The 24,337-nt window shown below is 41.5% G+C and overlaps 1 protein-coding gene across 3 annotated transcripts in view; it reads right to left on the bottom strand.

Annotated features, from left to right (window-relative positions):
* Positions 1–24,337, bottom strand: part of rn (rotund) — a 276,817-nt gene that overhangs the window by 113,828 nt on the left and 138,652 nt on the right. For 2 of the 3 annotated variants that reach the window (XM_065238268.1, XM_065238267.1), the window contains exons 1-2: positions 8,775–9,832; positions 2,515–2,961 (exon numbers count right to left, since the gene is read on the bottom strand). In XM_065238268.1, the coding sequence (XP_065094340.1) occupies positions 2,515–2,961; positions 8,775–9,296 (969 nt within the window). In that variant the 5' untranslated portion in view covers positions 9,297–9,832. Of the gene's footprint in view, positions 1–2,514; positions 2,962–8,774; positions 9,833–24,337 lie in introns of those variants that run through there. The other variant, XM_065238270.1, reaches the window with a different exon arrangement.

Raw genomic sequence — 24,337 nt, forward strand, 5'->3', positions numbered from 1 at the left:
CTGAATATTTTTCCTGAATTTTATACTAATTGAACTTGAAAAAGAAATTTAATTTGATTTTTTAAATAAACGATTTCACTGATTTACACGCGTTTTCCCTTGACCAAATTTTGACCGTATCACCCTTTAATATAACATCACGGGTTAAATTTAATAAAACAGCAAAAAAAGGTTATCTTCCATGTAATTCCACTTAATTAATTTTGGTATCTATGACAGATACGTATTTCGACTACAATGTGGAGTCTTCACAGTCTTTTGACATTTCGTTGCAATAATTGGTGAGGGGCATTCGAATGGAATGTTAAGTGTTAATATGAATAAATATGAAATTATTTTCTTTTCACACTGAAATCAATTCTTAAAGGCGTTTTTAGCCAAAGCGACCTTTTTAAATTCGCAAGTTTAAATGCTGTGAAAATAACAATAACTAACTTTACACTGTTTCAATTCAATGTAGGGGAAAAGTTGGCTTCGGCAATACCTTAACCTATTATCGTCAAGGGGTAAACAACGTCCTTGAGAGCTCAATTTTGGCATGTGGATACATTGTGTTTCAGAGCAACTATTGGCCAAATTTGAGTGCTCTAGGACTTTGTTTACCCCCTGACGATAATAGGTTAAGGTATTGCCAAAGCCAACTTTTCCCCTACGTGAAATTATTTTATCGTCGATCAAACAATCCATTGTTGGTTTTTGTTTAATTCCCCTCAAAGTTTTTTGACGTTTGACAAGCCAGTCCATTTAGCGAGTGTAATTCGCTGACTGCGTTTTTAGCCCAGTTAACGAACAAGTACTGTACACTGAAGTCTTTTTTACGCGGTTTTTTTGAGTTGCAATTTACGCGGTACGTTTTTAACGATTTCTCGACAATGATACAACCTATCAACTTGATTCCAATCACATTATCCGTTTCAAACTATAGGTAATCAAATGGCACACTTAAAAAAAAATCACAATTTTTGGTGTAAATACAGAAATTTTTAAAATATGTCTATATGGACCATAGCATGCTAAAATTACGAATGGCATCAAAATCCGATTTATAAAAAATATTTAAGCATGTGAAAAATCAAAATCACGGTAGTTTTTTTACGCGGCACGTATCCCCCGCGTAAAAAGCGACTCCGGTGTACTTGCATTCGGACGCGCACCACTAGTGCCATAAGTGTGTTCCCCTTGCTTTGTTTTGAGCAAGAGGCTGTATTACGTATGAATTAAACACAGAACTGTACATTCAAGCCTTCAACTCTAATCCCGTCCAATGCACACGTACACCAAACCATGCAAGTTAATTTACTCATCAAATCAGAATGCATTTCATGAAACTTTCAAACTCCAGGCTCCGATCCCCTGTTTGAGGCTAAAATTGATTTCGCAAACAGTCAATCGCGTGCGAATATCTGCGAAGGATTCCCCTCCACTTTGAAAACCGCTGAGCTGCACTCGGCAAAGAAAATGTTTCAATTCCTCATCCCCAAGGATTTTCCCCCTCACACCCACACATGTCTGACTCATCCAGACGGTGGAGACAGACAAGGGGAACACAGCAGCAGCGGAATGAAAAAAACACATCACAGAAGAAGCAAACACAGAAAAAAGCGATCCTGACCCGACTCACTCGCCGGCCCGTTGAGACTTTTCCACACACTCTTATTTTTATGCTTCTGTTTTGTTTTCTATGACCAAGGATAACGGTGCTGCTGGCTGGCGGAATGGGGGTAGCAGCACAAAGAGCACAACGACGACGACGACGACGACGACGTCGCTCGCTGCCTAAAATGTGCTGGTGCTTGTGAGTGTATGTGTGTGTGTTTCAGTGAGGAAAATGTGAAGAATAAGGAAGATATTTTTCCGATGCCATCCTCCCTTCCTCGAGATTCGAAGGAAAACTCACTTCCTTATGTGGGATTTACCTCACCCACCCTCATCCCAGTATGTTTTTTCCAATCTAGCATGGTTTCATGTGGATAAGAAATGTTTCTTTTGCGAATGCTTTTTTTTTGTGCTCGCGTTCCGAACTGCAACCAGCCAGTTTTGCTTTTATGTATTTTGCTTTTTATGTCCTGGTTTTTATGTGGATGCAATATCCGAAAGCGGGAGCAAAGCTTTGTTGGTTGTATTTTCTTCTTCTTCTTCTTCTTTTTCCTACTCTCCAAGGAAATTCATCGAAGGCAGAGCTCTCGTTGGGGATGGGACGAAAGTGATAGATGGTTGTAGCTATGACCTTCCGTCTCTAACGCCCTCCCTTGTCAGTGCATCTGCAATTTCAATTCTCCAAACCTTGTACATATCTTGCGTTCGTTCGGTCATATTTCAACATTTTTCTTGTGACAAATCGTCGAACCGTGCAATTTGCTTCGCTGAGCGAATCTTTTTGCTCAAGCTTCCAAGAATGAGTTTTCCCGGAGGAAAATCCAAGGAGATCTGGAGACTGTTTTTGGACATGGGCCTGTCCTTGAACTATTTAGAAAACATATTTGAAAATGTATAAAGCAGTGCTAAATGACTTACCTCCACGGGACCATTCCACATGTAGTGCATCCCAACTGTAGGATCATGGTGGGAATTGGACGTCATATGCTCGGCCATCACCGCACTCATCCAGTGCACCAGTCCCTGGGTGGGATTCTGGCCCTGGACAGATCCCGGAACGGGCATCTGGTTAAAGTTGGGTATCGCCGCGGTCGCCGTTGTGCTGCTGGAGTCGGGAGTTGCTCCCTCCGCAGTGGCTGCTGCCGAAGATGGGTGATGGCCGGAGGTTGGTCCTCCGTTGGAACTGCCGTGATGACTGCTTCCTATCCGGGGTGAGCTCAGAGCCGATTTGGAGTCCTCCGGGTGGCGACAGATATTGTGGTGATGGTGGTGATGGTGCGGATGGCTGTGGTGGTTATTGTTGGCTTTGGAGTAATCGTTGTTGTTGGTGGCGTCCGAGAGCCAGGGGAACGAGGATGGTGTTTTCTGTGGGGTGGAAGGCGAGAACGCATTAGAATAAGGGATGCTACAGTGAAGTTCCACACATTTCGAAAAAGTAGTGTAAATTTCTGTTACTATGATGCACATAAATGGAGCGTCATATATCGTACAGGATTTCATAATATACTTCAACCGAGCATTTTTGTAAGCACCATTTCTTGCAAGTTGCTGGTTTACGTGAAAAGGAAGTTTACGTGCATGGATGTTTACATCACCAGTACAGTTAAGATTTTTTTCTGTGCATGAAACATTTTTGGGACATGTCGATATATGAGGCGAAAAAAGATAACCATTGGAAGGCACAAGTAAGTTCTGGTTTATGACGGACATTAAGAGCATGTTTCACCAGATACCATTACGCTTACTAAATCACAATTTGCTTCGATGTTCTAGAAGTATATTCTTATGTAGGGGAAATGAATGTAATGTCGGCCTAAATGCCCTTAATTTGGGCCCATACCTAAATTCAGCAATCAACTAAATTTTCAATAGCGACCAAAAATATCCATTAGTACCGTCCCACCCAAGTAACATTGCAAGTTTTATTGTGGTTTTAAATCATATTTTATAAGTGTAAATCATGGTCTACAGAACCCTCATAAAACCGAAATTGTTACTTGGGCAATGACGCATTCAGCTAGATAAAATTGATAAATAGCTGATTTTTAAGCAATGGGCTCAATCTTAGATCCATAGGCCAACATTAGAGTCATTTCCCCTATGACGCAATTTATGAGGAATAAAGTTTCAATGTTTTCAATTTGCACAGCATACGATCGATCAGTACTGTCATGGTAAATTTAGAGCTTGTAATTCACTAATTAGCGACGCCGGTGGTGTAGTGGTAGGCGTGATTACCTATCACCCCAGCAGGCCTGGGTTCTATCCCAGTCGGCGAGGCCGGGATGTTGATCGAGCCTTTGTAAAGCCGTTGCAACGCGTTGGTCCCCGGTTCATGAGTTAATGGGTCGATAGGTAGGGCCAGGTGTGGGAGCTGATGAAGATCCCAACCCGTGGAACGAAACGTTGACGATGATTTAAATGTAAGCAACTTTTTTTTCTTGAATACAGGTCGGACTCGATTATAAGGAGGTTTCGGAAATAACCTCACCCTACTCTAGCTACGCAACTGTCGTTTGTACAGAAACTCTCCCCAACTCTCACCACGTAGAATCGGACCATCTCTCGTCTCGTATGGACACTACCGCGGAACCAATAACAGATAGGAGATTATTAGGTAGCGATGAATGACGTCTCTGCGGTGATCGTCTTGCAATGAGGGATCGATAATCATATATAGGAATAAACATTCTGATCTGACTCTTTAGGAGGATGGTTGGAGTAAAGACACCATGGATTTTAATGTGATAGTATGTGATGTAATAGACTTATTGTAAACAAGTGAATTGTTTGTTAGAATTTTATGTGGAAAATAAATGTGCTATGTTGTGTGTGGATGACGAATGTGCTGTGTTTGGAAGGAACTCCAAACGAGCACCTACACCTGCTCTCATAAAGGCGCCCAAGAATGTCCCATCTCAGAAAGGGCAGTGCAACTTAATTACCCCGCTAAACGGTGTTGGAAAAGGTCCAGTAACCCAACAGAAGGTTTAAAAAAACAACTCACTTTCTCCAACAATGCCTAAAGCCAGCCATAATTTTCAGTGGATTCATGAACACTCTATCCACTAACCTATGCTTTGAAGCCACCCACAGCTTTGAGTGGATCCATGAACACTCCATGTGCCAGCCATATGATGCTTTGAAGCCACCCACATTGTGGGTAAACTTTAAAAAACCCCATGTTCCCCACAGCTGTGCACAATTTGATCGCATTATGTTAAGATCTGCGAGTTAGGGAGGTACATTTGAATGGGGAGAGTGGTCCAAGTATCCTAAATTTCCATCGAGTTAGGGAGAAATCGTAAAGGAGAGCTAACTGACTATCTAGAGGATTTGGCTTACCTTGCCAATCAGGCAAAGGCTTTCATGTCCTCTGCTGTCCGAAGAAGTCGTCAGTAGATTCACTCTACTCGATTCATGGCCACACTTCGCCAGCCTCGTAGTCTGCGAAGATAGCCTTCTATTTGGTCCTACCCGCTGCTCGCCTCTTCTTCTTGTTCATGTTGGGTCGCTTTCGAGAACCATTTTCACTGGGTCGTCGTTCGGCATTCTTACGACATGCCGAGCCCACCGTAGATGCCCAATTTTAGCAGTTTGGACGATGGATGGTTCTCCCAGCAGCTGGTGGTTCATTCGCCTCCTCCACGTTCCGTCATCTATCTGCACCTCCACTGGTACGCAACACCTTCCGATCGAAAACACCATGGGCGCGTTTGTCCTACACGAGTATTGTAAGGGCCGTAGATGACCATCGGTATAATCAGCGTTTATTCGATCACTCCATCCTCCGGAGTCCAAAGTAGGCATGATTTCCTGCCATAATGGGTCTTTGGATTTCTCTACTGGTATTATTTTCGGCGGTCACCAGTGAGCCAAAATACACGAACCCATCGACCACCTCGATTTCGTCGTTTTTTTCCTTGATATGTTTTTCGTCGATCTTGTTCCTTATTGAGCACCAATGCTACCGACGCCAGGGAGGCAGCTCCCACGGCTTTACTTCCGTTCCGAAGGAAGGCGTGATCAGAAATGTTTGTTGCCTCAGAGCATCCCGGCGGCGTCGACTGGGATTGAACCCAGGCCTGCTGGGGTGAGAGGCAATCACGCTTACCACTACACCACCGGCGTCGGTTGGTTTATTGCTATGCTACTCAGTGTATTTCGTTAAATTTTCTGACTACGAACATGATGCTTGTGACAACTCTTCCAAGGAGACTAATGCTGCTGCTAGTTGATGTTGATGAAAGGTTTTGACTTGATTGATCCTTGTTTATGAAATTCGAATGGTTTCTGGAACACTGCGATCTTAACATTTAATTTGAGGAAACTTCGTAGAATTTTAGAGAATTACGTTGATATTTGCGAATTTTTAATAAGATATCAATAAAATCCTCTGAATAATTGCCAAGATTTCAGGTTGATCAAGTATTACTCTATAGATCTACAGCTATTCTTCCAAGAAGGCAAATTATCAGCAAATTATTATAAGATGGCCAGCTAATCGAAGATTTCAGTATAGTCCACTGGATATTTTTCATGGACATCCGGAAAAGTTACAGCTCATTCAACACTTTTAAAACGGATAAAATCGTTTTGTTATATACTATGCCTGTCCCGTACTGTTCATCATGATTCAGGAAATCAATTGGCCAAAATTGAAAGCTGATCGACTTGTTTTACCCCCTGACGTAATGGATAACTATGCATGTCTGATGCATGCTGTAGAGACAGGATTGAAATAATAATTTAAAAAATAAATAAAATAATAATAATAATAATAATAATAAGAATAACAATATATACATATGTATCAAAAAAAAAAAAAAAGGCAAGCGTCAATAAATCTCCCTTCTTACTAAACCGTCATCATGATACTCATTGGTCAGAAGAAAAGGGGAAATGAAACGATCTTGGGTATAAATAAGAGAGCACAAACTTCGCTCTCGGACTTTTTCGGCAGATGCGGTACAAACCACAACAGCAGCAGCAGTAACCAGCAGCAGTAACCAGCAGCAGTAACCAGCAGCAGTATTAACCAGCAGCAGTAGTAACCAGCGGCAGTGTAACAACAACAACAGCACCAGCACCTATCCGACAATAAGTCGAGTAAGCGAGTGGCATCGCTCTCACTTGTCGGCAACGATCCAGTAGAAGTTTTCCGTAGCGGCATCCGACAATAAGTCGAGTAAGCGAGTGGCATCGCTCTCGCTTGTCGGCAACGATCGAGTAGAAGCTGACCAGGGTAGAAGTTGGCTGTTTTTCGTAGCGGCATCCGACAATAAGTCGAGTAAGCGAGTGGCATCGCTCTCACTTGTCGGCAACGATCCAGTAGAAGTTTTCCGTAGCGGCATCCGACAATAAGTCGAGTAAGCGAGTGACATCGCTCTCGCCTGTTAGTAAAGATTTTCGAGGAACCTGCGGCCGGATCATCCAAACCAAAGAATATGGCAGATCTGCCTGGGTTCGATTGTCCAGCCGGTCGCGACACATGCTAAATGTCTACCACTCGGTACTAATTGTAGTACGGAAACTAAGTCCGATAGCAGTGGGCGCTCCTCACTGTTTGATTTGATCAAGCTTAATGACCTCAATCCCAGCATTGTTTTGTATGTATGAGCAATAATAAAAATTTAAAATTTAAAACGATCTCACCAAATTTCACTGTTTCTTCACCCGTCTGTCCAATTTTCGTGCCTATTTGTGGACTCGTTGTCCTTCTTTGCATCACTGCTAGTCGCTACTAGTCTCCCGAAAGTCTCCCATGTTATTTCTTATGTGTTCTACGATATTTCACCGTCTTTGTATGATGATCTTGAGTTCCTAGTTGCGCCTTATAAAACCGTAACACCAATTCGGAAAATGGACAGTGTCTCCGGGTATTTTCTTAACGAGCATCACTCCATTGTCGTATCGCATGTGCTCCATTTTGCAGCTCTTCTTTCACTTTTGCTCTGTTGACTTCATGGTACCGGAAAAAGTATAGATATATACATTATTAGCAATGATGTGATATAACCCCAACGAGATGGCCGTTCAGAATGGTTCAACGGATGTGAAATGAGGGTACATTTAAATTTAACACGATTTAAAGTATTTCAATGCGGGGCGACCCCGGCGTAGTGGTTAACATCCATACCTCTCACGCCAAAGTCACGAGTTTAAATCTCACTCTCGGACATGTCAAGAAGGACCCAAGAGTGTTAAAGTGACAAAGTATTTCAATGCAACATTACATTGGTTCACTAACAATTTTTAAATATGTTATCCTAACTAATTTCTGGAAGAATTTACTTGTGTTTTATACAATAAGTATCGATGTTCCGTCTTATCGTATCTTCAAGTGATCTTCGCAAGCGCCACATTTCGATCAGGCTCTTTCGAACTACATGTGATGAAATATGAAACGCACCTTTTAATGTGAATTGCACATAACAATGTTCATCATTTACTCACATATGAAATCTGCCTCGACCAACCTGGCAGAACGCGCCCTAACCCTCACTGAACCAAAGGGCAGGGCCCCTAACCTAATGGATAAATATATTACCGAAACTATCATTTACCCTAGGTCTGTCAATTTCAAGAAAACATTTCTAAATATTAGGCCGTTGAAAAATGAGATGCGTGTTGCCAAAAACGGATCAATAGTGAATCAAGAATTTATAATATAATATATTTTATGTTTTTATTTTACATCATTAAAGTGACTTTCAGCCGTGGACTGGTTCATTACTAATAATATGTTTTGAGATATCTCCATAAAACCATACCGAATGTTTTTCTCTACATATCTAGAACTTCAAAAAGTCTTTAGCTTACGGAGTATCTAGAACGTTTGTGGAGCCCATAATTTCCATTGACAGTGATCATAATAAAGCAAGTGTAATATTTTGGATCGCAATTAAAAAAAAAACTACCACTTGTTGAGTTGAGGGCAGGCGCAACCTTACCGTCACCAGCACATATGAAGATAAATCACGCCAACATACATTAAACACTAATTGAATACGTTGGAAACAACCTTTCTAAGTGAGTAACAAACGGCACAAAAGCCTTATCAATTAACCCCATCGCCACCCACCAAAGCGTAATTATCATATTAACCCAAATGAGGTTCAAATTTCTCAACGCTGCCCTCGCCCACACGTCCCAAAATCGTACGCAAATGTGCTAACCTCCTGGGTGACAACGTCCTTCACGTCATCGTGATCTGTTTCCGTCGAGTCTGCCGGGCGACAGGCGGCAGTGGGCTGGGAGTGGTGCTGATGAAGGTGGTGGTGGTGGTGCTGCTGATTGTGGGAAACTTTTCCACTCTCCCCAGCTCCGCTGCCGGAGCCAGGGGACGCGGAAAAGAACAAGTTGCGTGAAAAGTGTGCCACTGCTGTGGGAGTGATTGTCGACGAGGAGGTGGAAGAGGAAGGATAAGCGGTGGGAGGTGGCCCGGGGGTGGAGAGATCTTCCGCCTTCTCGTCGTCGGCGGCGGATGGCGATGAACAGTTGACGGTTGGTGCCTTCTGAAGCAGCGAAGCCGAAGCTGCAAACAGATTCTTGTAGAATTGAGCCGGGAAGAGGAACGAAGGCTTCTGATGCATCGTTCCGGACTCAAAGTAAGACTCGGCGCCCATTCTATCGTCTGCCGCTGATGGCGTCGTCGGCTTCGAATAGAGATCCTCCTTAATCCGTATGTTGGACGTCATCAATTGTGCGTTGAGGCCGCCCACTCGGTAATCCAAAAGGTAGATAAAACTTGCTCTCCGAAACAGATGTTCCAGATTCCAGTGCAGGCAGGCAGAAGTAAAGTTTTTCCGACTAACTTCTCAACAAACTTTCACTTGTTGGGCAAACAACTCTCCCTCTTCTCTTCGTACCACTTTGTGTTATCCTTTTTCCGTCTCGCGCGTTCGCTCATGCATCGAGAGGAGTAATTAGATTTTCACTTTCTTCTTTTGATTTCCCAGGTAGCGGATACCACTTTGCTGTGCAAATAGACGCAATTCAGGGGCATGCAACTTTTTCTTCTCTGTTATCACAAAACTTGGTGCCTTGAATAAATTTCTTAAATACAACTGTGCGAGTAGCGAGAAATGGAAAACTTTCACTTGTCTAACTTATTTTTCTCTTCTTTTAGGAACTTTTTGTTGACTGCACTTATTCTACAAACATTTCTTGGCCTAGATTGAGGAACTTTCGTTGCGGGAAGCGATTCTTTGGCTACTTCTTCTCTCCGTTTTCTACATTGTACACCACGTTTCACTAGAAGAACAAAAACGAAAAAAAAACCGCTTCCTATCAGCATCTCATTATAAGGCAGCTCGTGGGTCTCGTGGGAGAGATTAATTAATTATCTGGTGCACATCCGGGACATGCGGAAGGATACGGTCTAATCCGGAACACACACGGAATCGCGTCCTGTCCGCGGCGCGCGACTTGCTCGACTCGCTCCCGATGGCGACGGCGATGTAGTGCACACTCTCGCCGATGCTTCCCAAACGTCTTGACGCTCATAATACAACTTCTGGTTCGCCGTCGACGGTTTTTTATTTTTTATTTCTATAGTTGCTTCCTTTTTCCTGCTAACCCCATCCCACCGATTCAAAATAGTGCTTTCAAACAAAACGAGAAAAATGCAATGAGAAAAATATAAGTTTTATATATACACACATATATTTTTTTTTCTCGTCCCGTTTCTTATTCTGGTGAGCACTCGCTAGCTTCCTTTTGGTGGTGATCCTCGGTTCGCTTTTTTCCCATACTTTTCCCATTTCCCGTCCCCGTATAGTCCAATGTCAGTTGTTGGTGGAGTCTCGCTGGTTATTTTTTTTCCCTCCTATGCTGCTCCAAGCTCCTCTAGGAGCTTCTTCTGTTGTTACTCCTATGCTACTTTTCTCCATGTTTTCTTGTGCACGTTTCTTTCTTTTGGCGGAAGAACCACCTTCTCATCGTCCCAAAACCCACCAAGCCCCCACCAAAGCGTCCAAACATACACATGCATTCCATATTTTATGTGTTGTATATGTGCACGGATGAAGCAAGCAAGCGAGCGGGCGCGCTGTTGCTATTGCCGTGCACCAGCCAGGGTGAGATCAAACCGGGAATCAATAGTTCGCTTTATTCCGAATACTCCATCGACCCCTTCCACTCGGCGCGGCGGGGCCACTTTCTTGGTTCTTGGTTCGCTTCGATGTATGCCAGGCAGACAGCCGTGCATCAAACCAAGCCAAGCCAAGGAATCTTCGAAAGCTTTGTTTGAATTGTTGAAACGATTCGGTCAAGGATTCAAATAATTTCAGTCTTGTGTGGATTTGTGGAATTCAATCTTTTGATTCTACGAGTGCATATGATAAAAAATTTATGTTTGATATTTGTCTGGAATATTAAACTGTATAAGACAAGAGTAAAATGCTTGCTATGAAGCTCTTGCGATTGACCGTAACAAACACGCAGCTTTACTTTTAATCCTTCCATTTTTACAATAACGTTTATAAAGCTCTTTGCAGTGACAAACAAATACAATGTTTTTTTTAACAGTAATTCGTTGCCTATGTAACTAAGGCTAGGTGATCGTAGAGATAGAAAATCGGATTCTGATCCTTTCCAAACATACGAATCAGTATGGGATGTGTATGACCCATAGCTAATTTTTTATAAAGACCCACACACATTGCACCCGTTAGGGCAAAGTGACAGCTAAATCGAGTGGCTAACTGTCAGATTTGCCGCAACGGATCACCAACAGATGCAATGTGCGTGAGGCTTAAGAACCAGATCATCGACACACCAGAGATACGACAAATGATTAAAAATTGCATGTTTCCTTTCGTGGAGGGCATTTCCGCTTACCCCACACTACAGTGTTGAAAATATCTACTAGTTTCACATAGCTAGACTCTTTCCATCAGCCAAACAAACATAACACTCACAATCATATTCTTCGTACGTTCTAACAGTCAATTCAACTAATGTTTTAGTTGGGAATGTGCTCGCATTTGACATGGTGGCGCCACTGAAGCGTTAAGCAAGCCACTACATTTTGAACTTATCAGTGCTGTCAGTTATTTTTCAGGTCAATTTACTAGATGTCAGCTCTATAAAATTATAAGGGGGCAAAGGCATCCCACTGGAGACACATACCACATACTAATCTGACGGAAAACAGAAATATTAAAAAAAAATTGATCCAAACAACTGCACATTAACCATTCCACTTGTTGTGTAATATTACGCTGTACAGTGTACACATATTTAGTGAACACATCATTTTGATGAGGGTAATATTGTATCGACTTTTACCAGTTAATTGATGTGCAGTACATAATCATGAAAAACATTTAATGATACATATTACATTAGTTTGCTTTTAGTGGTGCATTACCACGTTTAAAAACTTATTTCCATCAAAAGAAAAATCACACTAAACAAACACAACAAATCCCTAAAAAAACAGACTGAGCTTGTGTGAATTTCTCTTTCAAAATTCCGTATCCGTACTGGCATCACTAGCTTGCATCTCTTTTTGTTTTGACGTAGGACTACGTCTGTGATTTGTGTATACGGGTACACTTTGTGAAAACCGAAAATGGAACATGTAACATAATAATGAAAGATTTTGAACGTTAATAACTCAGCTGCCCCTGGGCGAATTTCAATAATTTTATAACCAAGCGATAAGAAATCCTACGCATCTGTTGAAATTAAGACGTTATCATTTTTCAGAATGTCACTATTGAAAATTGAACGAACGTGCAACTGTTGCTATGATAATGTAAATTATCACCGATTGCCTGCGAAAAGCGATTTCTCTAACACAGATTTCAAAATTGAATTCAATCCGATCTCACCATACTATATTTATTCAATCACCGTGTGGTGAGTGGTGGTGTTCTCCTGTACACAACGAAAGACTGCCTGCAAGCAGCGAGCTACAGCCCACATGAGAAACCATAGAAGGAGGAAGAAGCTGGAATCAGTAGCTCTACGTGAGTCGCTGTGGGCCATCTATGTCATCTTTAGCGCGTCTACTAAAGACGATAAACAGAGAGAACCCCGCTCAAATTCCTATTCCTACACAAAACGCAAATATGATTTATTATATAAGACCACGTAGTCCTACGCCACCATTGCGTACAACCCCATAGGGCTGTTCCTTGTCTCCAAAGAATCCCGGAATTTTATTGGTAGAAAAAGGGGCCGACATACCCGTACCCGGGGAGGTCGAATGGGAAGAGCACGTTTAGGTGCAGTCCTCGCATTCGAATCCCCCCGAACATCCAAGGCATCCGCGAAGTCGACCCCTTCCTGCACTCTGCACTGTTTTATTAGCTGCGGGTGCTAAGGTTGGTTATGGTCTGGAATCTTTCGGCAATGAGAGTAAGGTGTATGATGGTGTTAGTTATAAAATGATGTTAAATTTGGTGATCATATGACTTTAAAGTGGCTCCACTTCGTTGTCGTACTGTTTGGCGGTCTCGATGATGAAGTCGTCCACGTCCTCGTCGGACTCGGACTTGGTCATTCTTCGGAACTGTCGTTTTTGCGGTGGCTTACTTGTTGATTTTCGTTTTCTGGGTTTGTTGAGTTTTGGAAGTGGGTCGGTCTCTTTCTCCTCCTCCTTCTGCTCGGAGTCTTCTGTCGCTGGTTTTGGTTCTGGTACAGTTTCGGGGTTCACTTCGGCTTCCTCCTCGGTGCTGGCATCACCTCCGAAGTAGCCATTATTAGTAGTCTCCGAGGGGATCGGGATGTATCCTTTATTTTTATTATTATTGAAATCTTACGGGCCTTTCGTGTAGATATTTTCCTTTCTACTTGTAATTTTATGGTTTCCTTTTCCTGAACTAATAAGGTGCAAAGCTTGCTGCCAGGCTTGTGCCCAGCTCCGCAGTTGCCGCAGTATGGTTCGATCTCACAGTTTGTGTCCGGGTGCCTTCCACTGCATTTGCCGCAGCGAGGTTATCCCGTACATTCGATCTCTTTGCAGGATCTGCACGATTTTACCATCGGGAGGTAATCCATGGTTTGTACTTTTAGAAATTTAATCCGGCCCAAATCTGCATGTAGCTCCGATGCCCTGAGGTTTTAGTTTTATGCACAGGAATCTTCCATCTTGTTAATCGTTGGGTGCGCTATCACGCATTTGCTCGTATTGAGCGTCGGGTGCCGATCGCATTTGATCTTTGTGTTGTTGTTTTTGAGTGATTTTAGCCGGAGCAGCTTTCCAACTTGTTCCTCGGTTCTGACCTTACTGCGCCAATAGCCGCTTCAATGGTTTTTGCCACTGCGCATGTGTTGTTGATTTCCGGGTGACCGGCCTCGACCGATCTCCTCGTGACGTAAAAACCTTCCGATTTAGTGGTTTCGACTACGTTTTTAATTTCTATTGGGGGTCACATTAAAAAAAAATAAAATTCATACATGTAACGAAAAATCCCAAACACGGACGTGTAACGATAGAGTGCAAATATAAACAAACGGCATATTGCGCATACTCAAATGAGCGAGCTCAATGCTCGGTTGAACGCTCACCATTCCACCAATGAAAGGAAGCGAGGAGAAAAGCAGCGATGATAAAAACGCCTGATAAATCGTTCTCTTCGTCTTTTGCTTTTGAGCAACGGACGGATAAGCGTCGGGCACGACGTATGAGTGGAACATTACACATCGCACCAATGCGAAGACGACGAAAGCACCCACATTGACCGGAGGAAAGGCTTCCCGCAAAGAAGCATGACTAGACCACCAGTCGGCATCGACTTGCATTGGTGTGGCCACCATTTGAAAAACATCAAGCATTTTTCAGGGCCACCAATTCAAAAACGGAAAGAGTTAAGAACTAAATGATCAACATATTTGTTCCGTCAACTAGTGGTACTACGTCAATCTTCCGTTCGCGCCCCGAGGCACAGACTCATCTACTTTTTATTCAACACAAGTGACGTGTTGACAGAACGAGGGAAAAGCAACTAGTGAAAAAATAGGCATGAACGAAGGATACTCCAGTTGGCAAGTCAACGCTTGAGAGTGTGCATGATATAGTGCAGTGCTAGTGTGCATGCAAAATACGCTGGACTATATTGTAACGTAGGATTACGTCTTTGATTTCTATATGGGGGTAAAATTTGTGAAAACTGAAAATGGAACATGTAACCAAATTATGAAACATTTTGAACGTTTATAACTCAGCTGCCCCTTAACCAATTTTAATAATTTTATCACCAATCGATCAGGGCTACGCTTACGCATCGATATCAATGCTTTTGACTGTTTATGTTCAACAAGAAACTATTGAAAAAGTAGTAAATGTCAAGCATTGTCCAAAAGCGTCGAAATAACTAACAAATCCACCAATTACGTACTTGAATATGCTGCTTCCCCAGCAGTCGTCAGGGAGTAGTAAGTAGACAAGTCAAAGTGGTATTCGCCTCCGATCCTCGGGCGCGTGTGAATAGGGAGGATGGATGGACTCATCGCCATATTCAGAACCACACGCTCCCAACGACCACACAAAATGCTCTCCAGAGTTGTAATCTTGTAACCAAACTTGGAAACAGGGGATACACTCAAAAAATATATCACATATGTAATGCATGAAATCCATGTGAATTTCACATAGTTTTTCAAAAAAAGCTGACGACAACCTAAAGAAATCGTTTATGGACTTTGCCGTTCAGTTTTTTCCGGGAATTTTTGTTAAATAAGCTAAAATGAAATAAAAAAGGTTTTTTCCCATACATTTTTTAGCCGCTACCAATCCCCAGAGAGCCATTCAAATTTGAAAGAGAAAATTCACTCTCACGATCTCAATATTTCAACATGCCATGGAGGATTAACATTTGAAGTCCCTCCCATTTTGCATATTCTGCATAAAAAATACATAAAAATTCCCTCCCTTTTAACATATTATGCAAGAAAATACTATTTAACAAAATTTTCTAGGAAAAAACTGAACGATAATGAATGATTTCTTTTGACTTATTATGACCATAATATGCATCTAAAGCGTTCCATCCACTTTTCCAAATGTCTAACTTACTATCAATGGAACAGCGCCATCAATGAGAAAAAATACCATTGACTTAATGGTGAAAACTGTTTTTGTAGTTCTTTAAAAATTCTACTCTAACTCTTTTCTTAAATGAACATGGTGGCCCTGAAAAGGGCCGTTTTGTTACTTGGTTATTGGTGATAACGATGCGTAGATGACATCCATGGCCGTGACTGTCTGCGCTTGGCGTGTTCAGTGACGGCATCACGGATCACATTTTCTCGGCACACCTTCAGCACACCTAGGGTTTCCTCGTACATCAGACCAGAGATGAGATTGACACCACCACGTCGAGCCAGACGACGAATGGCAGGCCCTGGATGTTATCACGCAGAACCTTCCAATGACCTTTCTTGCCACGACCAGTCATGCCTCCTGGTTATTTGCTGTTGTACGGGTGAATCGCAACTAATGCGAACGCGCAGTTAGCTACCTGTTATATAGACAACCAGCTCTGCCGGTACCATATTTTCTCACTTCTCATTGATTACTGTGTATAGCCAATAGGAAGCGAGATAATATGGTACCGGCAGAGCTGGTTGTGTATGTAACAGGTATCTTCCAAAGGCTTTAAGCCATCGTCCCTTTTCAGGGCCACCAACATTTTCCAAAAGAGTTAATTTTCTGAACATGTCCCAACTAAAATTCATATCAAAAGTCAAAATATCAAAATAATACTCAAAAATAATATCAAATCAAAATCATGTTCTTTTCAGGGCAATCATAGTCATACTAAAGAGTATAAACAGAGAGAACCCAGCTTAAATTCCTATTCCTACACAAAACACAAGCTCCTGCTGCAGTTAACAAAAGTATTTATTATATCATACCACGTAGTCCTACGTCATCATTGCGTACAATCCCATTGGGCTGTCCCTTGTAGCACAGACAAACAGACGTAACTCTTTGAAAAAGTTTTTCTTGGAAACATAGTATCTCAAAACATAGGACCTCAGTAACGACATCTCTCGGGCACCTCACGGAAAACAAGCTTGCTCGCTAACTCGCAAACAATATTACATAAAAGTTCTATAGAATGTATAGAAACGTCAAAGTGATCAGATGCCAGCGCTGCGACGAGTAGTTCGCGGAACTGATAATATTCAAATCAACCGCTAAATGCGTGAACGAAGATACACAATAAAGTGTTACGTCTTTTTGTCTGTGCTTGTAGTTTTTGGAATAATTTTATTCTAAGAGTGATGTCTGTTTGTCCGTGTCTTCCTTTTGAAATGGAGCCAATTAATATTTTCATTCATTTATTTGTCGCCAATACAGAAGGCCATCACTGGTTTCCAAATTGTACTAGGATTAAGTGATCCGATCAACCGTTGAAAAGATCCGGATCTCCTTTACGAAATGACCAATTCTAAGCCGTTCACTTTCTTCTTCTACCTGACTTTGGTCTTTATCTGACTTTCATCTTACACGAGCAAGTTTTCTATTCCAACCAGTACATTGCAATGCATGAATTTGTATATTGTGTTACAAGCTCAACTATACTGGGACCGGATTAGTAATGCCGTGCATTAACCAACGGGCCTCCCTTAGCTCAGTCGGTAAAGGCGCAGCTTCAAAGCAATGTCATGCTGGAGGTGGGTGGGTTCGATTCCTGGTCCGGTCTAGGAATTTTCGGGTTGGAAAATTTATCGACTTCCCTGGGCATATAGAGTATGATTGTACTTGGCACACAATTATACTAATGGAAAAATTGTACAGGCATCGTTCCAAAGACGCAAATTCCATTCGGGTTGCCAACACTTCTCTGATAGGAACATAGGGTTGTCTTTCTTGGGCCTCGAGGGTATTCAAAAGTTGCTGTCCACGAGGTTTATTCTATAGAGATGCGCATCTAGCGAGAAGTGGTTGGACATAAGTCTAATCATCACGCAAATGAAGTCACGACTTAAGCCCAAACCTTTAAACCACGCTCTCGAAGAAACATTAGGAATAATTGAACGTAACCACCGTCCAAGATTTCCATTGCCCCAATCGGTTTTCCAACTCGAAAGGGTAGTCTGACGCACTAAATGGTAAAATTCATCGTGTGAAATCCCGCGCGCCCACCTTTGCGAGAGAGTCTGCATTCTCATTGCCTGGGATTGAGCAATGTGAGGGGACCCATACAAAGGTAATCATATATGATCTTTCGACCAGCACACTCATCTGCTCTCTTACCTTTGAAAGGAAATAAGATGAGTGCCAACTTGGTTTCATCGACCGAATAGCCTCAATCAAACTGAGACTATCCGAGAAGACGAAGTAATGGTCTGCAGGTATGTTGGAAATCATCCCCAATAAGAAGTTGATTGCTGCCAGCTCAGCACAAAAACGGAACAAGGTTCCTGAATTTTGCGCAAGGCGTTAGAGTTTTTATTGAAGACACAGAAGCCAGTGGATCCATTTAGACGATACTCGTCTGTAAAATATCTCAGACACGAGATTGTGTGTTCAGCCCTAGAATTTCTTCAAAATTGGCTATTATAAGTGTGTTCGTCACTCCGCATTTGATTAGTATTATGAGAGAGAGCTCCCAGAAACGGTTCTGGAGAGCTGTTACTCCTGCCAGAACCTCGAGACTCATGTTATGCGTTGAGTGTATACAGCCGAGAGCAATACGCAGACAACGATATTGAATTCGTTCCAATTTTATTAGGTGACATTTTCTTGCCGAGAAAATGCAGAAAGAGCCGTACTCTAGAACAAAGAGAATATCTTCCGCATTCGTATTCAGCACGTTTTTTTAGCTATTTCAATATTTGTATGTGATGCTAAACTTTTGGAGAAGTGATGCAATATTCAAAATAATGTGTAGCATGATCACTTTTATATAATTAAAATTTAAGAATTGCCAAGTATTATTTGGAAATATTCACCACAGACAAACATACATAAAACATTGAATATTATTCGCTATAAAACATCGCCACTAAAACACTATCGCCATCTATTGAGTAAACTGTGATGGGCAGTATGCTGATCAGATAGCGGACGTGTGTAAACGTAAATCGTAAGGAAATTGACACACAGGTGGCGGTAGTACCAACTAAAAAACAATTAAATTAATCGTTAAATGCAAGTTCTATGAAAAACTTGCGAGTGTTATGTCTGTTTGTCTGTCTATTTACCATTTACATTTCAGAGTTGGTTGGAAATGCTAACATGAAGCTTTAGTGTGATAATTTATTAGCTAGAGAATGATCTTTAGAAGAGGGTAGGTGGATAGTTCCGTTAGAGTACGGCAGTATGAAAATTGAATAGAAGTTGAAAATGAGCGAAGGGCCATTAATGCGACAGTTTTTAAAGATAGACGCACATCGTTTGCCTAACCCGTAGGAACACTTTGAATGTAACAACTCAAGGCGGGAGTAACCGTCAACAATGCTGATGATGGTACAGCACGCAACAACCACCCTACTGCCTTCTCTCTGAGATGACCAAGTTGGTCATGACGAGAGGAGCAACACAATAGTTGGGTAAAGAAGAATTGCATTATAACACACCATCGACTGGAAATGCTCTCGCAACGTGGGGCTTTAGGTAGTGATGAAAACGTCGCTAGAACTATTCCACAGTCGCAGTCAGTTTATGAGCAAAAGTGGGACGCACATTTTTTGCCTGTAGACTTGGAGACATACTTCAAGTCTCCGCGTACATCGTACGTGTTAGGCAAAAGATGTGCGTCTATCTTTAAAAACTGTCGCATTAATGGCCCTTCGCTCATTTTCAACTGCTATTCAACTTTCATACTGCCGTACTTTAACGGAACTATCCACCTACCCTCTTCTAAAGATCATTATCTAGCTAATAAATTATCAGACTAAAGCTTCATGTTAGCATTTCCAACCAACTCTGAAAATCGCTAACTTCGCGTATAAAGTAACATAAAAACACTTTGAATGCATTTACATTTATTAATTTTATGGAATAATTTCACTCTCACTTAAGTGAAATTTAAATCACTATTACACTCATCTTTGTACACCACACACACTCCACGAAAGAAGAGCACGATGAGCGAAAATAGCTAGCGATCACTAGAACAAATCCACACACAGTAGAAAAACTAGAGAACAAGAAACACGAATATGAAAATCTAGTGATCGCGCACGGGCGGGATCCCTACGTTGTATTTTTGTGATACGGATTGATTAAATATAAAGAAAACCGATTGCTTTGCCGGTTTAGAGAGTTTTCACATTTCCCGTCGTTCTACATTTGTGTTGTTTATGTTCTTTTACGCCATGTTAGACTGTCTGGGAAATCAGTCTCTCCACTCACGTGTCTCGATCGGCGGGGATTTTTGAATAAGTGAGTTTCTTTGGTATAATCATCACTGTCTTCTTTCCTTTATTTAACGTCGGTCTCTGTTCCGCAATCTAGTGCCAATCACCGACGGACATCAATTGCCATCCATTGACGGCAATCGAATGTGCAGGAAGGCAGCTTCCACACCTGCGTAGGATATCGCACCCATTCATCAACACACATGGGCCGGGACCAACGGCTTTACTTCCCTTCCGAAGGAAGACGTGACCAGAGATTTTTATGCCTCAGAAAAATCCCACCGACCTCGGCTGGGATTGAACCCAGACCCATTGGGGTGTTAGAAAGCAGTCACGCTTACCACTACACCACCGGCGCCGGCTGGTGATGATACTGGTGAGTGGCGTTTTTCGTGAGTAGGTACAACGACCGGTAGCATCAACCATTCTCTTGTCGCGATTGAGGTGACCTCTTATTGTGGAGGATCTCGATCCACCATACCGTTTGAGTTTTCTGTTTCGTTCTCAATTAATCATGTTTTGTTGTTTTTGACATCACCCACATCCAGAGGTCCAGTCACTTCGAATGTATGGGAATGGTAGGAAACCATTTGGAAATACATGAAAATTTTCAGTTTTTATTCATTGTCGTCTTTATGGGCAGTTTTAGATGCACAAAAAATGCCCGGGTACATTACTATGGTGATAAGGTAAACACTCGTTTATTTGTTTCCTTCTGTAAAAGCATGTTTAGTCACAAATCGTGGATTTTCTGATATTCTCCATGCTGCAAAAATGATTTTCCTACCACTGAAGGGGCGACATCTCGCGGATCTTCAGTATAGCTACTACTCAAATCATATAATTAATTAAAATTTTTGGTTCTGATTTAACAAACCCACCCTAAGGTAGGATTTCTAGCCGGGCAAACAAGACTCGACGGACGATCCTCCCCGGAGGAGACGCTTAAGCCATCTATTTATTGAGTCAGAAAACGTTTACGGAAAACTGTTAGCCGCCTTTTGCACGCAGTGTTGTAATACTTTCCTATACGAGTCCATACTTATGACGGGTAGTGTACGTCCTTTGAAAAATCGTCGTGTTTTGCCCAATTAAAAATAAAATAACCACCGTAATGAAACATTTCACAACGTATTCTAGTGCTGGATGCACAATAGACTGATGTAAAATTTGAAATTTTCGCTCCACAGTGCTCAAACGGTTCCAAATTAGGCTCTGATTAGCCTCCCAAAACTTAAACTAATTTAGTGAGAAACTGACTTGGCACAAACTATTTGAAGTTTATATGGAAATTACTATGGGAAAACAATTTTTTTTGTTCTTTGTCATCTAGCCTTTTACATGTTGTACTATTAAAAAATTCTATTGCTATTCTTATGGGGATTTTTATCAGCTACACCTTGCAGAAAATCGTTTTTCAGCCAAACGTCAAATGAAATAGTTATTAATTGTTTAAGAGATTGATAATCTTATGGCAAGATTAAGCAACTGTATTGTGGGCAACACTGTATTCTGCATGGCTACTACCATGACTTGTGTCCTCTATTCTTTTTTTTTTACTTTTGGTTTGTTTTTTCCGTCGATCTTGTTTTCCGTGCTGAGCACCAATGCTACCGACGTGCCAGGAAGGCAGCTCCCACACCTGGACCCTACCTATCGACCCATCAACTCATGAACCGGGGACCAACGGCTTTACTTCCCATCCGAACACTCAAAAAAATTATCACATATCTAATGGATGAAATCCATGTGATTTTCACATAGCTTTCCTGTGATCACATAGCAGCAAATCCCACCACAAAATCACATGAATATTATGAGGTCCATGAAATTCATATGAAAAATCATATAAAGTTAATGTGATCGCATAAATGTTATGTGAAATTCAGATGAATTCCATTAATTTTGATTATGGATGAAAATCATATGCGTTTCCAATGGAAGCAACATGAAAACTATTTTCGGTGAAGGAAGGCTTGATCAGAGATGTTATGCCTCAGAACATCCCGGCAGCGCCGACTGGTATTGAACCCAGGCCTGCTGGGGTGAGAGGTAATCACGCTTACCACTATACCACCGGCGCCGTTATGTCCTCTATTCTCTGCACCATAAAAACCAATGTTGCCTGCTGAACAGTTGATTGAGCATAATGATAAGACATCAGTGACTTGAATCCTTAATAATTTTTGTTCCTTACATTTGATCGAAAAGTAGTCTTCAACAAAGTTGTAGCTGAGAAATTTTCCAACAAGCTCAGCTATCATTTTTTAAAGTAGAGTGAACTGGTGAATTTTGAGATGGATATGAACCGAAATTGTGGTTTCTCCATAGTAATTCCCATATAACCTTCAAATGGCTTTGCCAAGTCAGTTTCTCTAAATGAGTTCAAATTTAGGGAGGCTAATCAAGGCCCAATTTGGAACCGTTTGAGCACTGTGGAGCGAAAATTTCAAATTTTGCATCAGTCTAATGCACAAACGTATCAGTGTTACTCTAATACACAGTGGAATTCTGAGTCGATCATTCATTTCCAGAAGTGTTTTTAGATGCATTCGATGGAAACTGCATTTTGAAGATATTAACTTTAAAAGGACCACCATAACGAAAAATAATTGAACCATCCTAGTGAAACGTCGCATATTAGATGCAAAAGATGTCCAAAGAACCCCTATGATGTGAAGTATTATACTGCAGAAAATGATCCATGAAAGTTATTGTTTACCCAATATTTGGAATAGTTTTGAGGGGCCGAAGTCGTTCTTCACCCTACAAGTAGTTCGGAGATAGTTGCGAACAGTTTTAGAAGCCAATTCATCAATGTTCCATATCCTGCCTCCCACTAGCGAAAAAAACCGTGTCCCAGAAAGTATATTTTGGACAACTTTTTTTTTAGATAACACCTGATCTCGACGTTTCGGTAGTGGGTAATTCTTCGGGTTTCAAAAAAATAAAACTTTGAAGATATTGTCGATCATGCACAGGGACTGTTTTCGAGGCAATAAACATGTTGTACATGGTCGGTGACCACTTTCATTGGGACCCTAATGTACGAAGTCGTTAAAAGTTTGTTTGAAGTTTATTTCCTCCAAAACACTAAGAAAAACCACAGAAGATGTATGCAACACATACTTAAAGTTGATGCATTTGTCATTTGATTTGCTTGAGCTTCGTTTTCATTTTTGATCTAATCATAGCAACAGTTAATTTTAAAATTTATATATTCTTCCTCTATAAATAAGAATCAAGCACGCTGCAAGAAATGCTAGAAATCAAGAAAAACAGTGAGATAGCAGGAGAGGAAATCGTCAGGAAAAATCGCATAAAACCGCCAGCTACTGAAAAAAACAACATCATGTGGGATATCAGGAGCAAACATACATAAAACGAAGATGAAAAATGCATGGAGAAAAAAAAATCGATGGACACACAAGGGACAGGAGGGTCATAGAGGGAGGTAATAATGCACTGAGGAAAAAAATAATAAAAAAACAAGCAAGCTTTCCCATGCATTTTCCTTCTCGCGATCCACCCATCCCCAAGACCCAATCCATCCGAGAGGGTGTGAGGGGGATGACAATGCTATTGCCTGCCGTTGCCTTCGCTAACATGTTAGTGCCTTCTTCTTTATAACAGCGAGCGTTTATGGATTTATTTTTCATCCGACAGAAGCAAAACAAAATGCGGGAAACAACATCGGATAATAAAAACAGGAACAGCGTGCATCAGAAGGATTTGATCTTGGAGAATAAAATGGCAAAGAAAGCACGTTTTGCTATCCAGGCACAATAATCCTGGCGATTGCGGCGATAGTCCGTTTTCGTTTGGGATTTCTCGTGTTTAATCTTTATCATATTCGCCGAGCTATGTGCTTCCATGCAACAGGGAATTCAATTTATCAACGCACTGACTGTGTGGACTTTCTCCTCAGGAACGCTACCTACTGGATAAATTTAGCAGTAATACTGTACTGTACGGACGATGAAACCCACTCAGCAGTGAGTTGAATTCGACTCAGTTTTGTCAAAAGTGGTTTGTATAAAATTCTCCGAGCACGGCGAATGAGAACAACCCAAATTTGAGTTTAGTTCACTCATAATCGCCAAAAGTGCAGGAACTCAACGATGAGTAATATTTTTCTCATGGTTTCCTGTGGAAAACCTAAGAAATCTGCCGGAAAATGAAGAAATTGACGAAAATGTTCGGAGTAGTACCAATAGACTGAGCGAATCCAATCTTTACTTTTCTCAAATTTGGGATTTTTTCCCTGGAAAATCCTGGAAAAACCTGGGAAAACATGAGGCAAATTTACTCATCGCTGAGTTCCTGCACTTTTGGCGATTATGAGTGAACTAAACTCAAATTTGGGTTGTTCTCATTCGCCGTGAGCTTTTCGAGGAAAAATTTCTCGACTATG

Source organism: Ochlerotatus camptorhynchus, unplaced genomic scaffold (assembly GCF_037179485.1).
Source record: "Ochlerotatus camptorhynchus isolate MF236.1 unplaced genomic scaffold, CSIRO-AGI_Acam_v1.1 ptg000743l, whole genome shotgun sequence".
In the NCBI taxonomy this organism is placed as follows: domain Eukaryota; kingdom Metazoa; phylum Arthropoda; class Insecta; order Diptera; family Culicidae; genus Ochlerotatus; species Ochlerotatus camptorhynchus.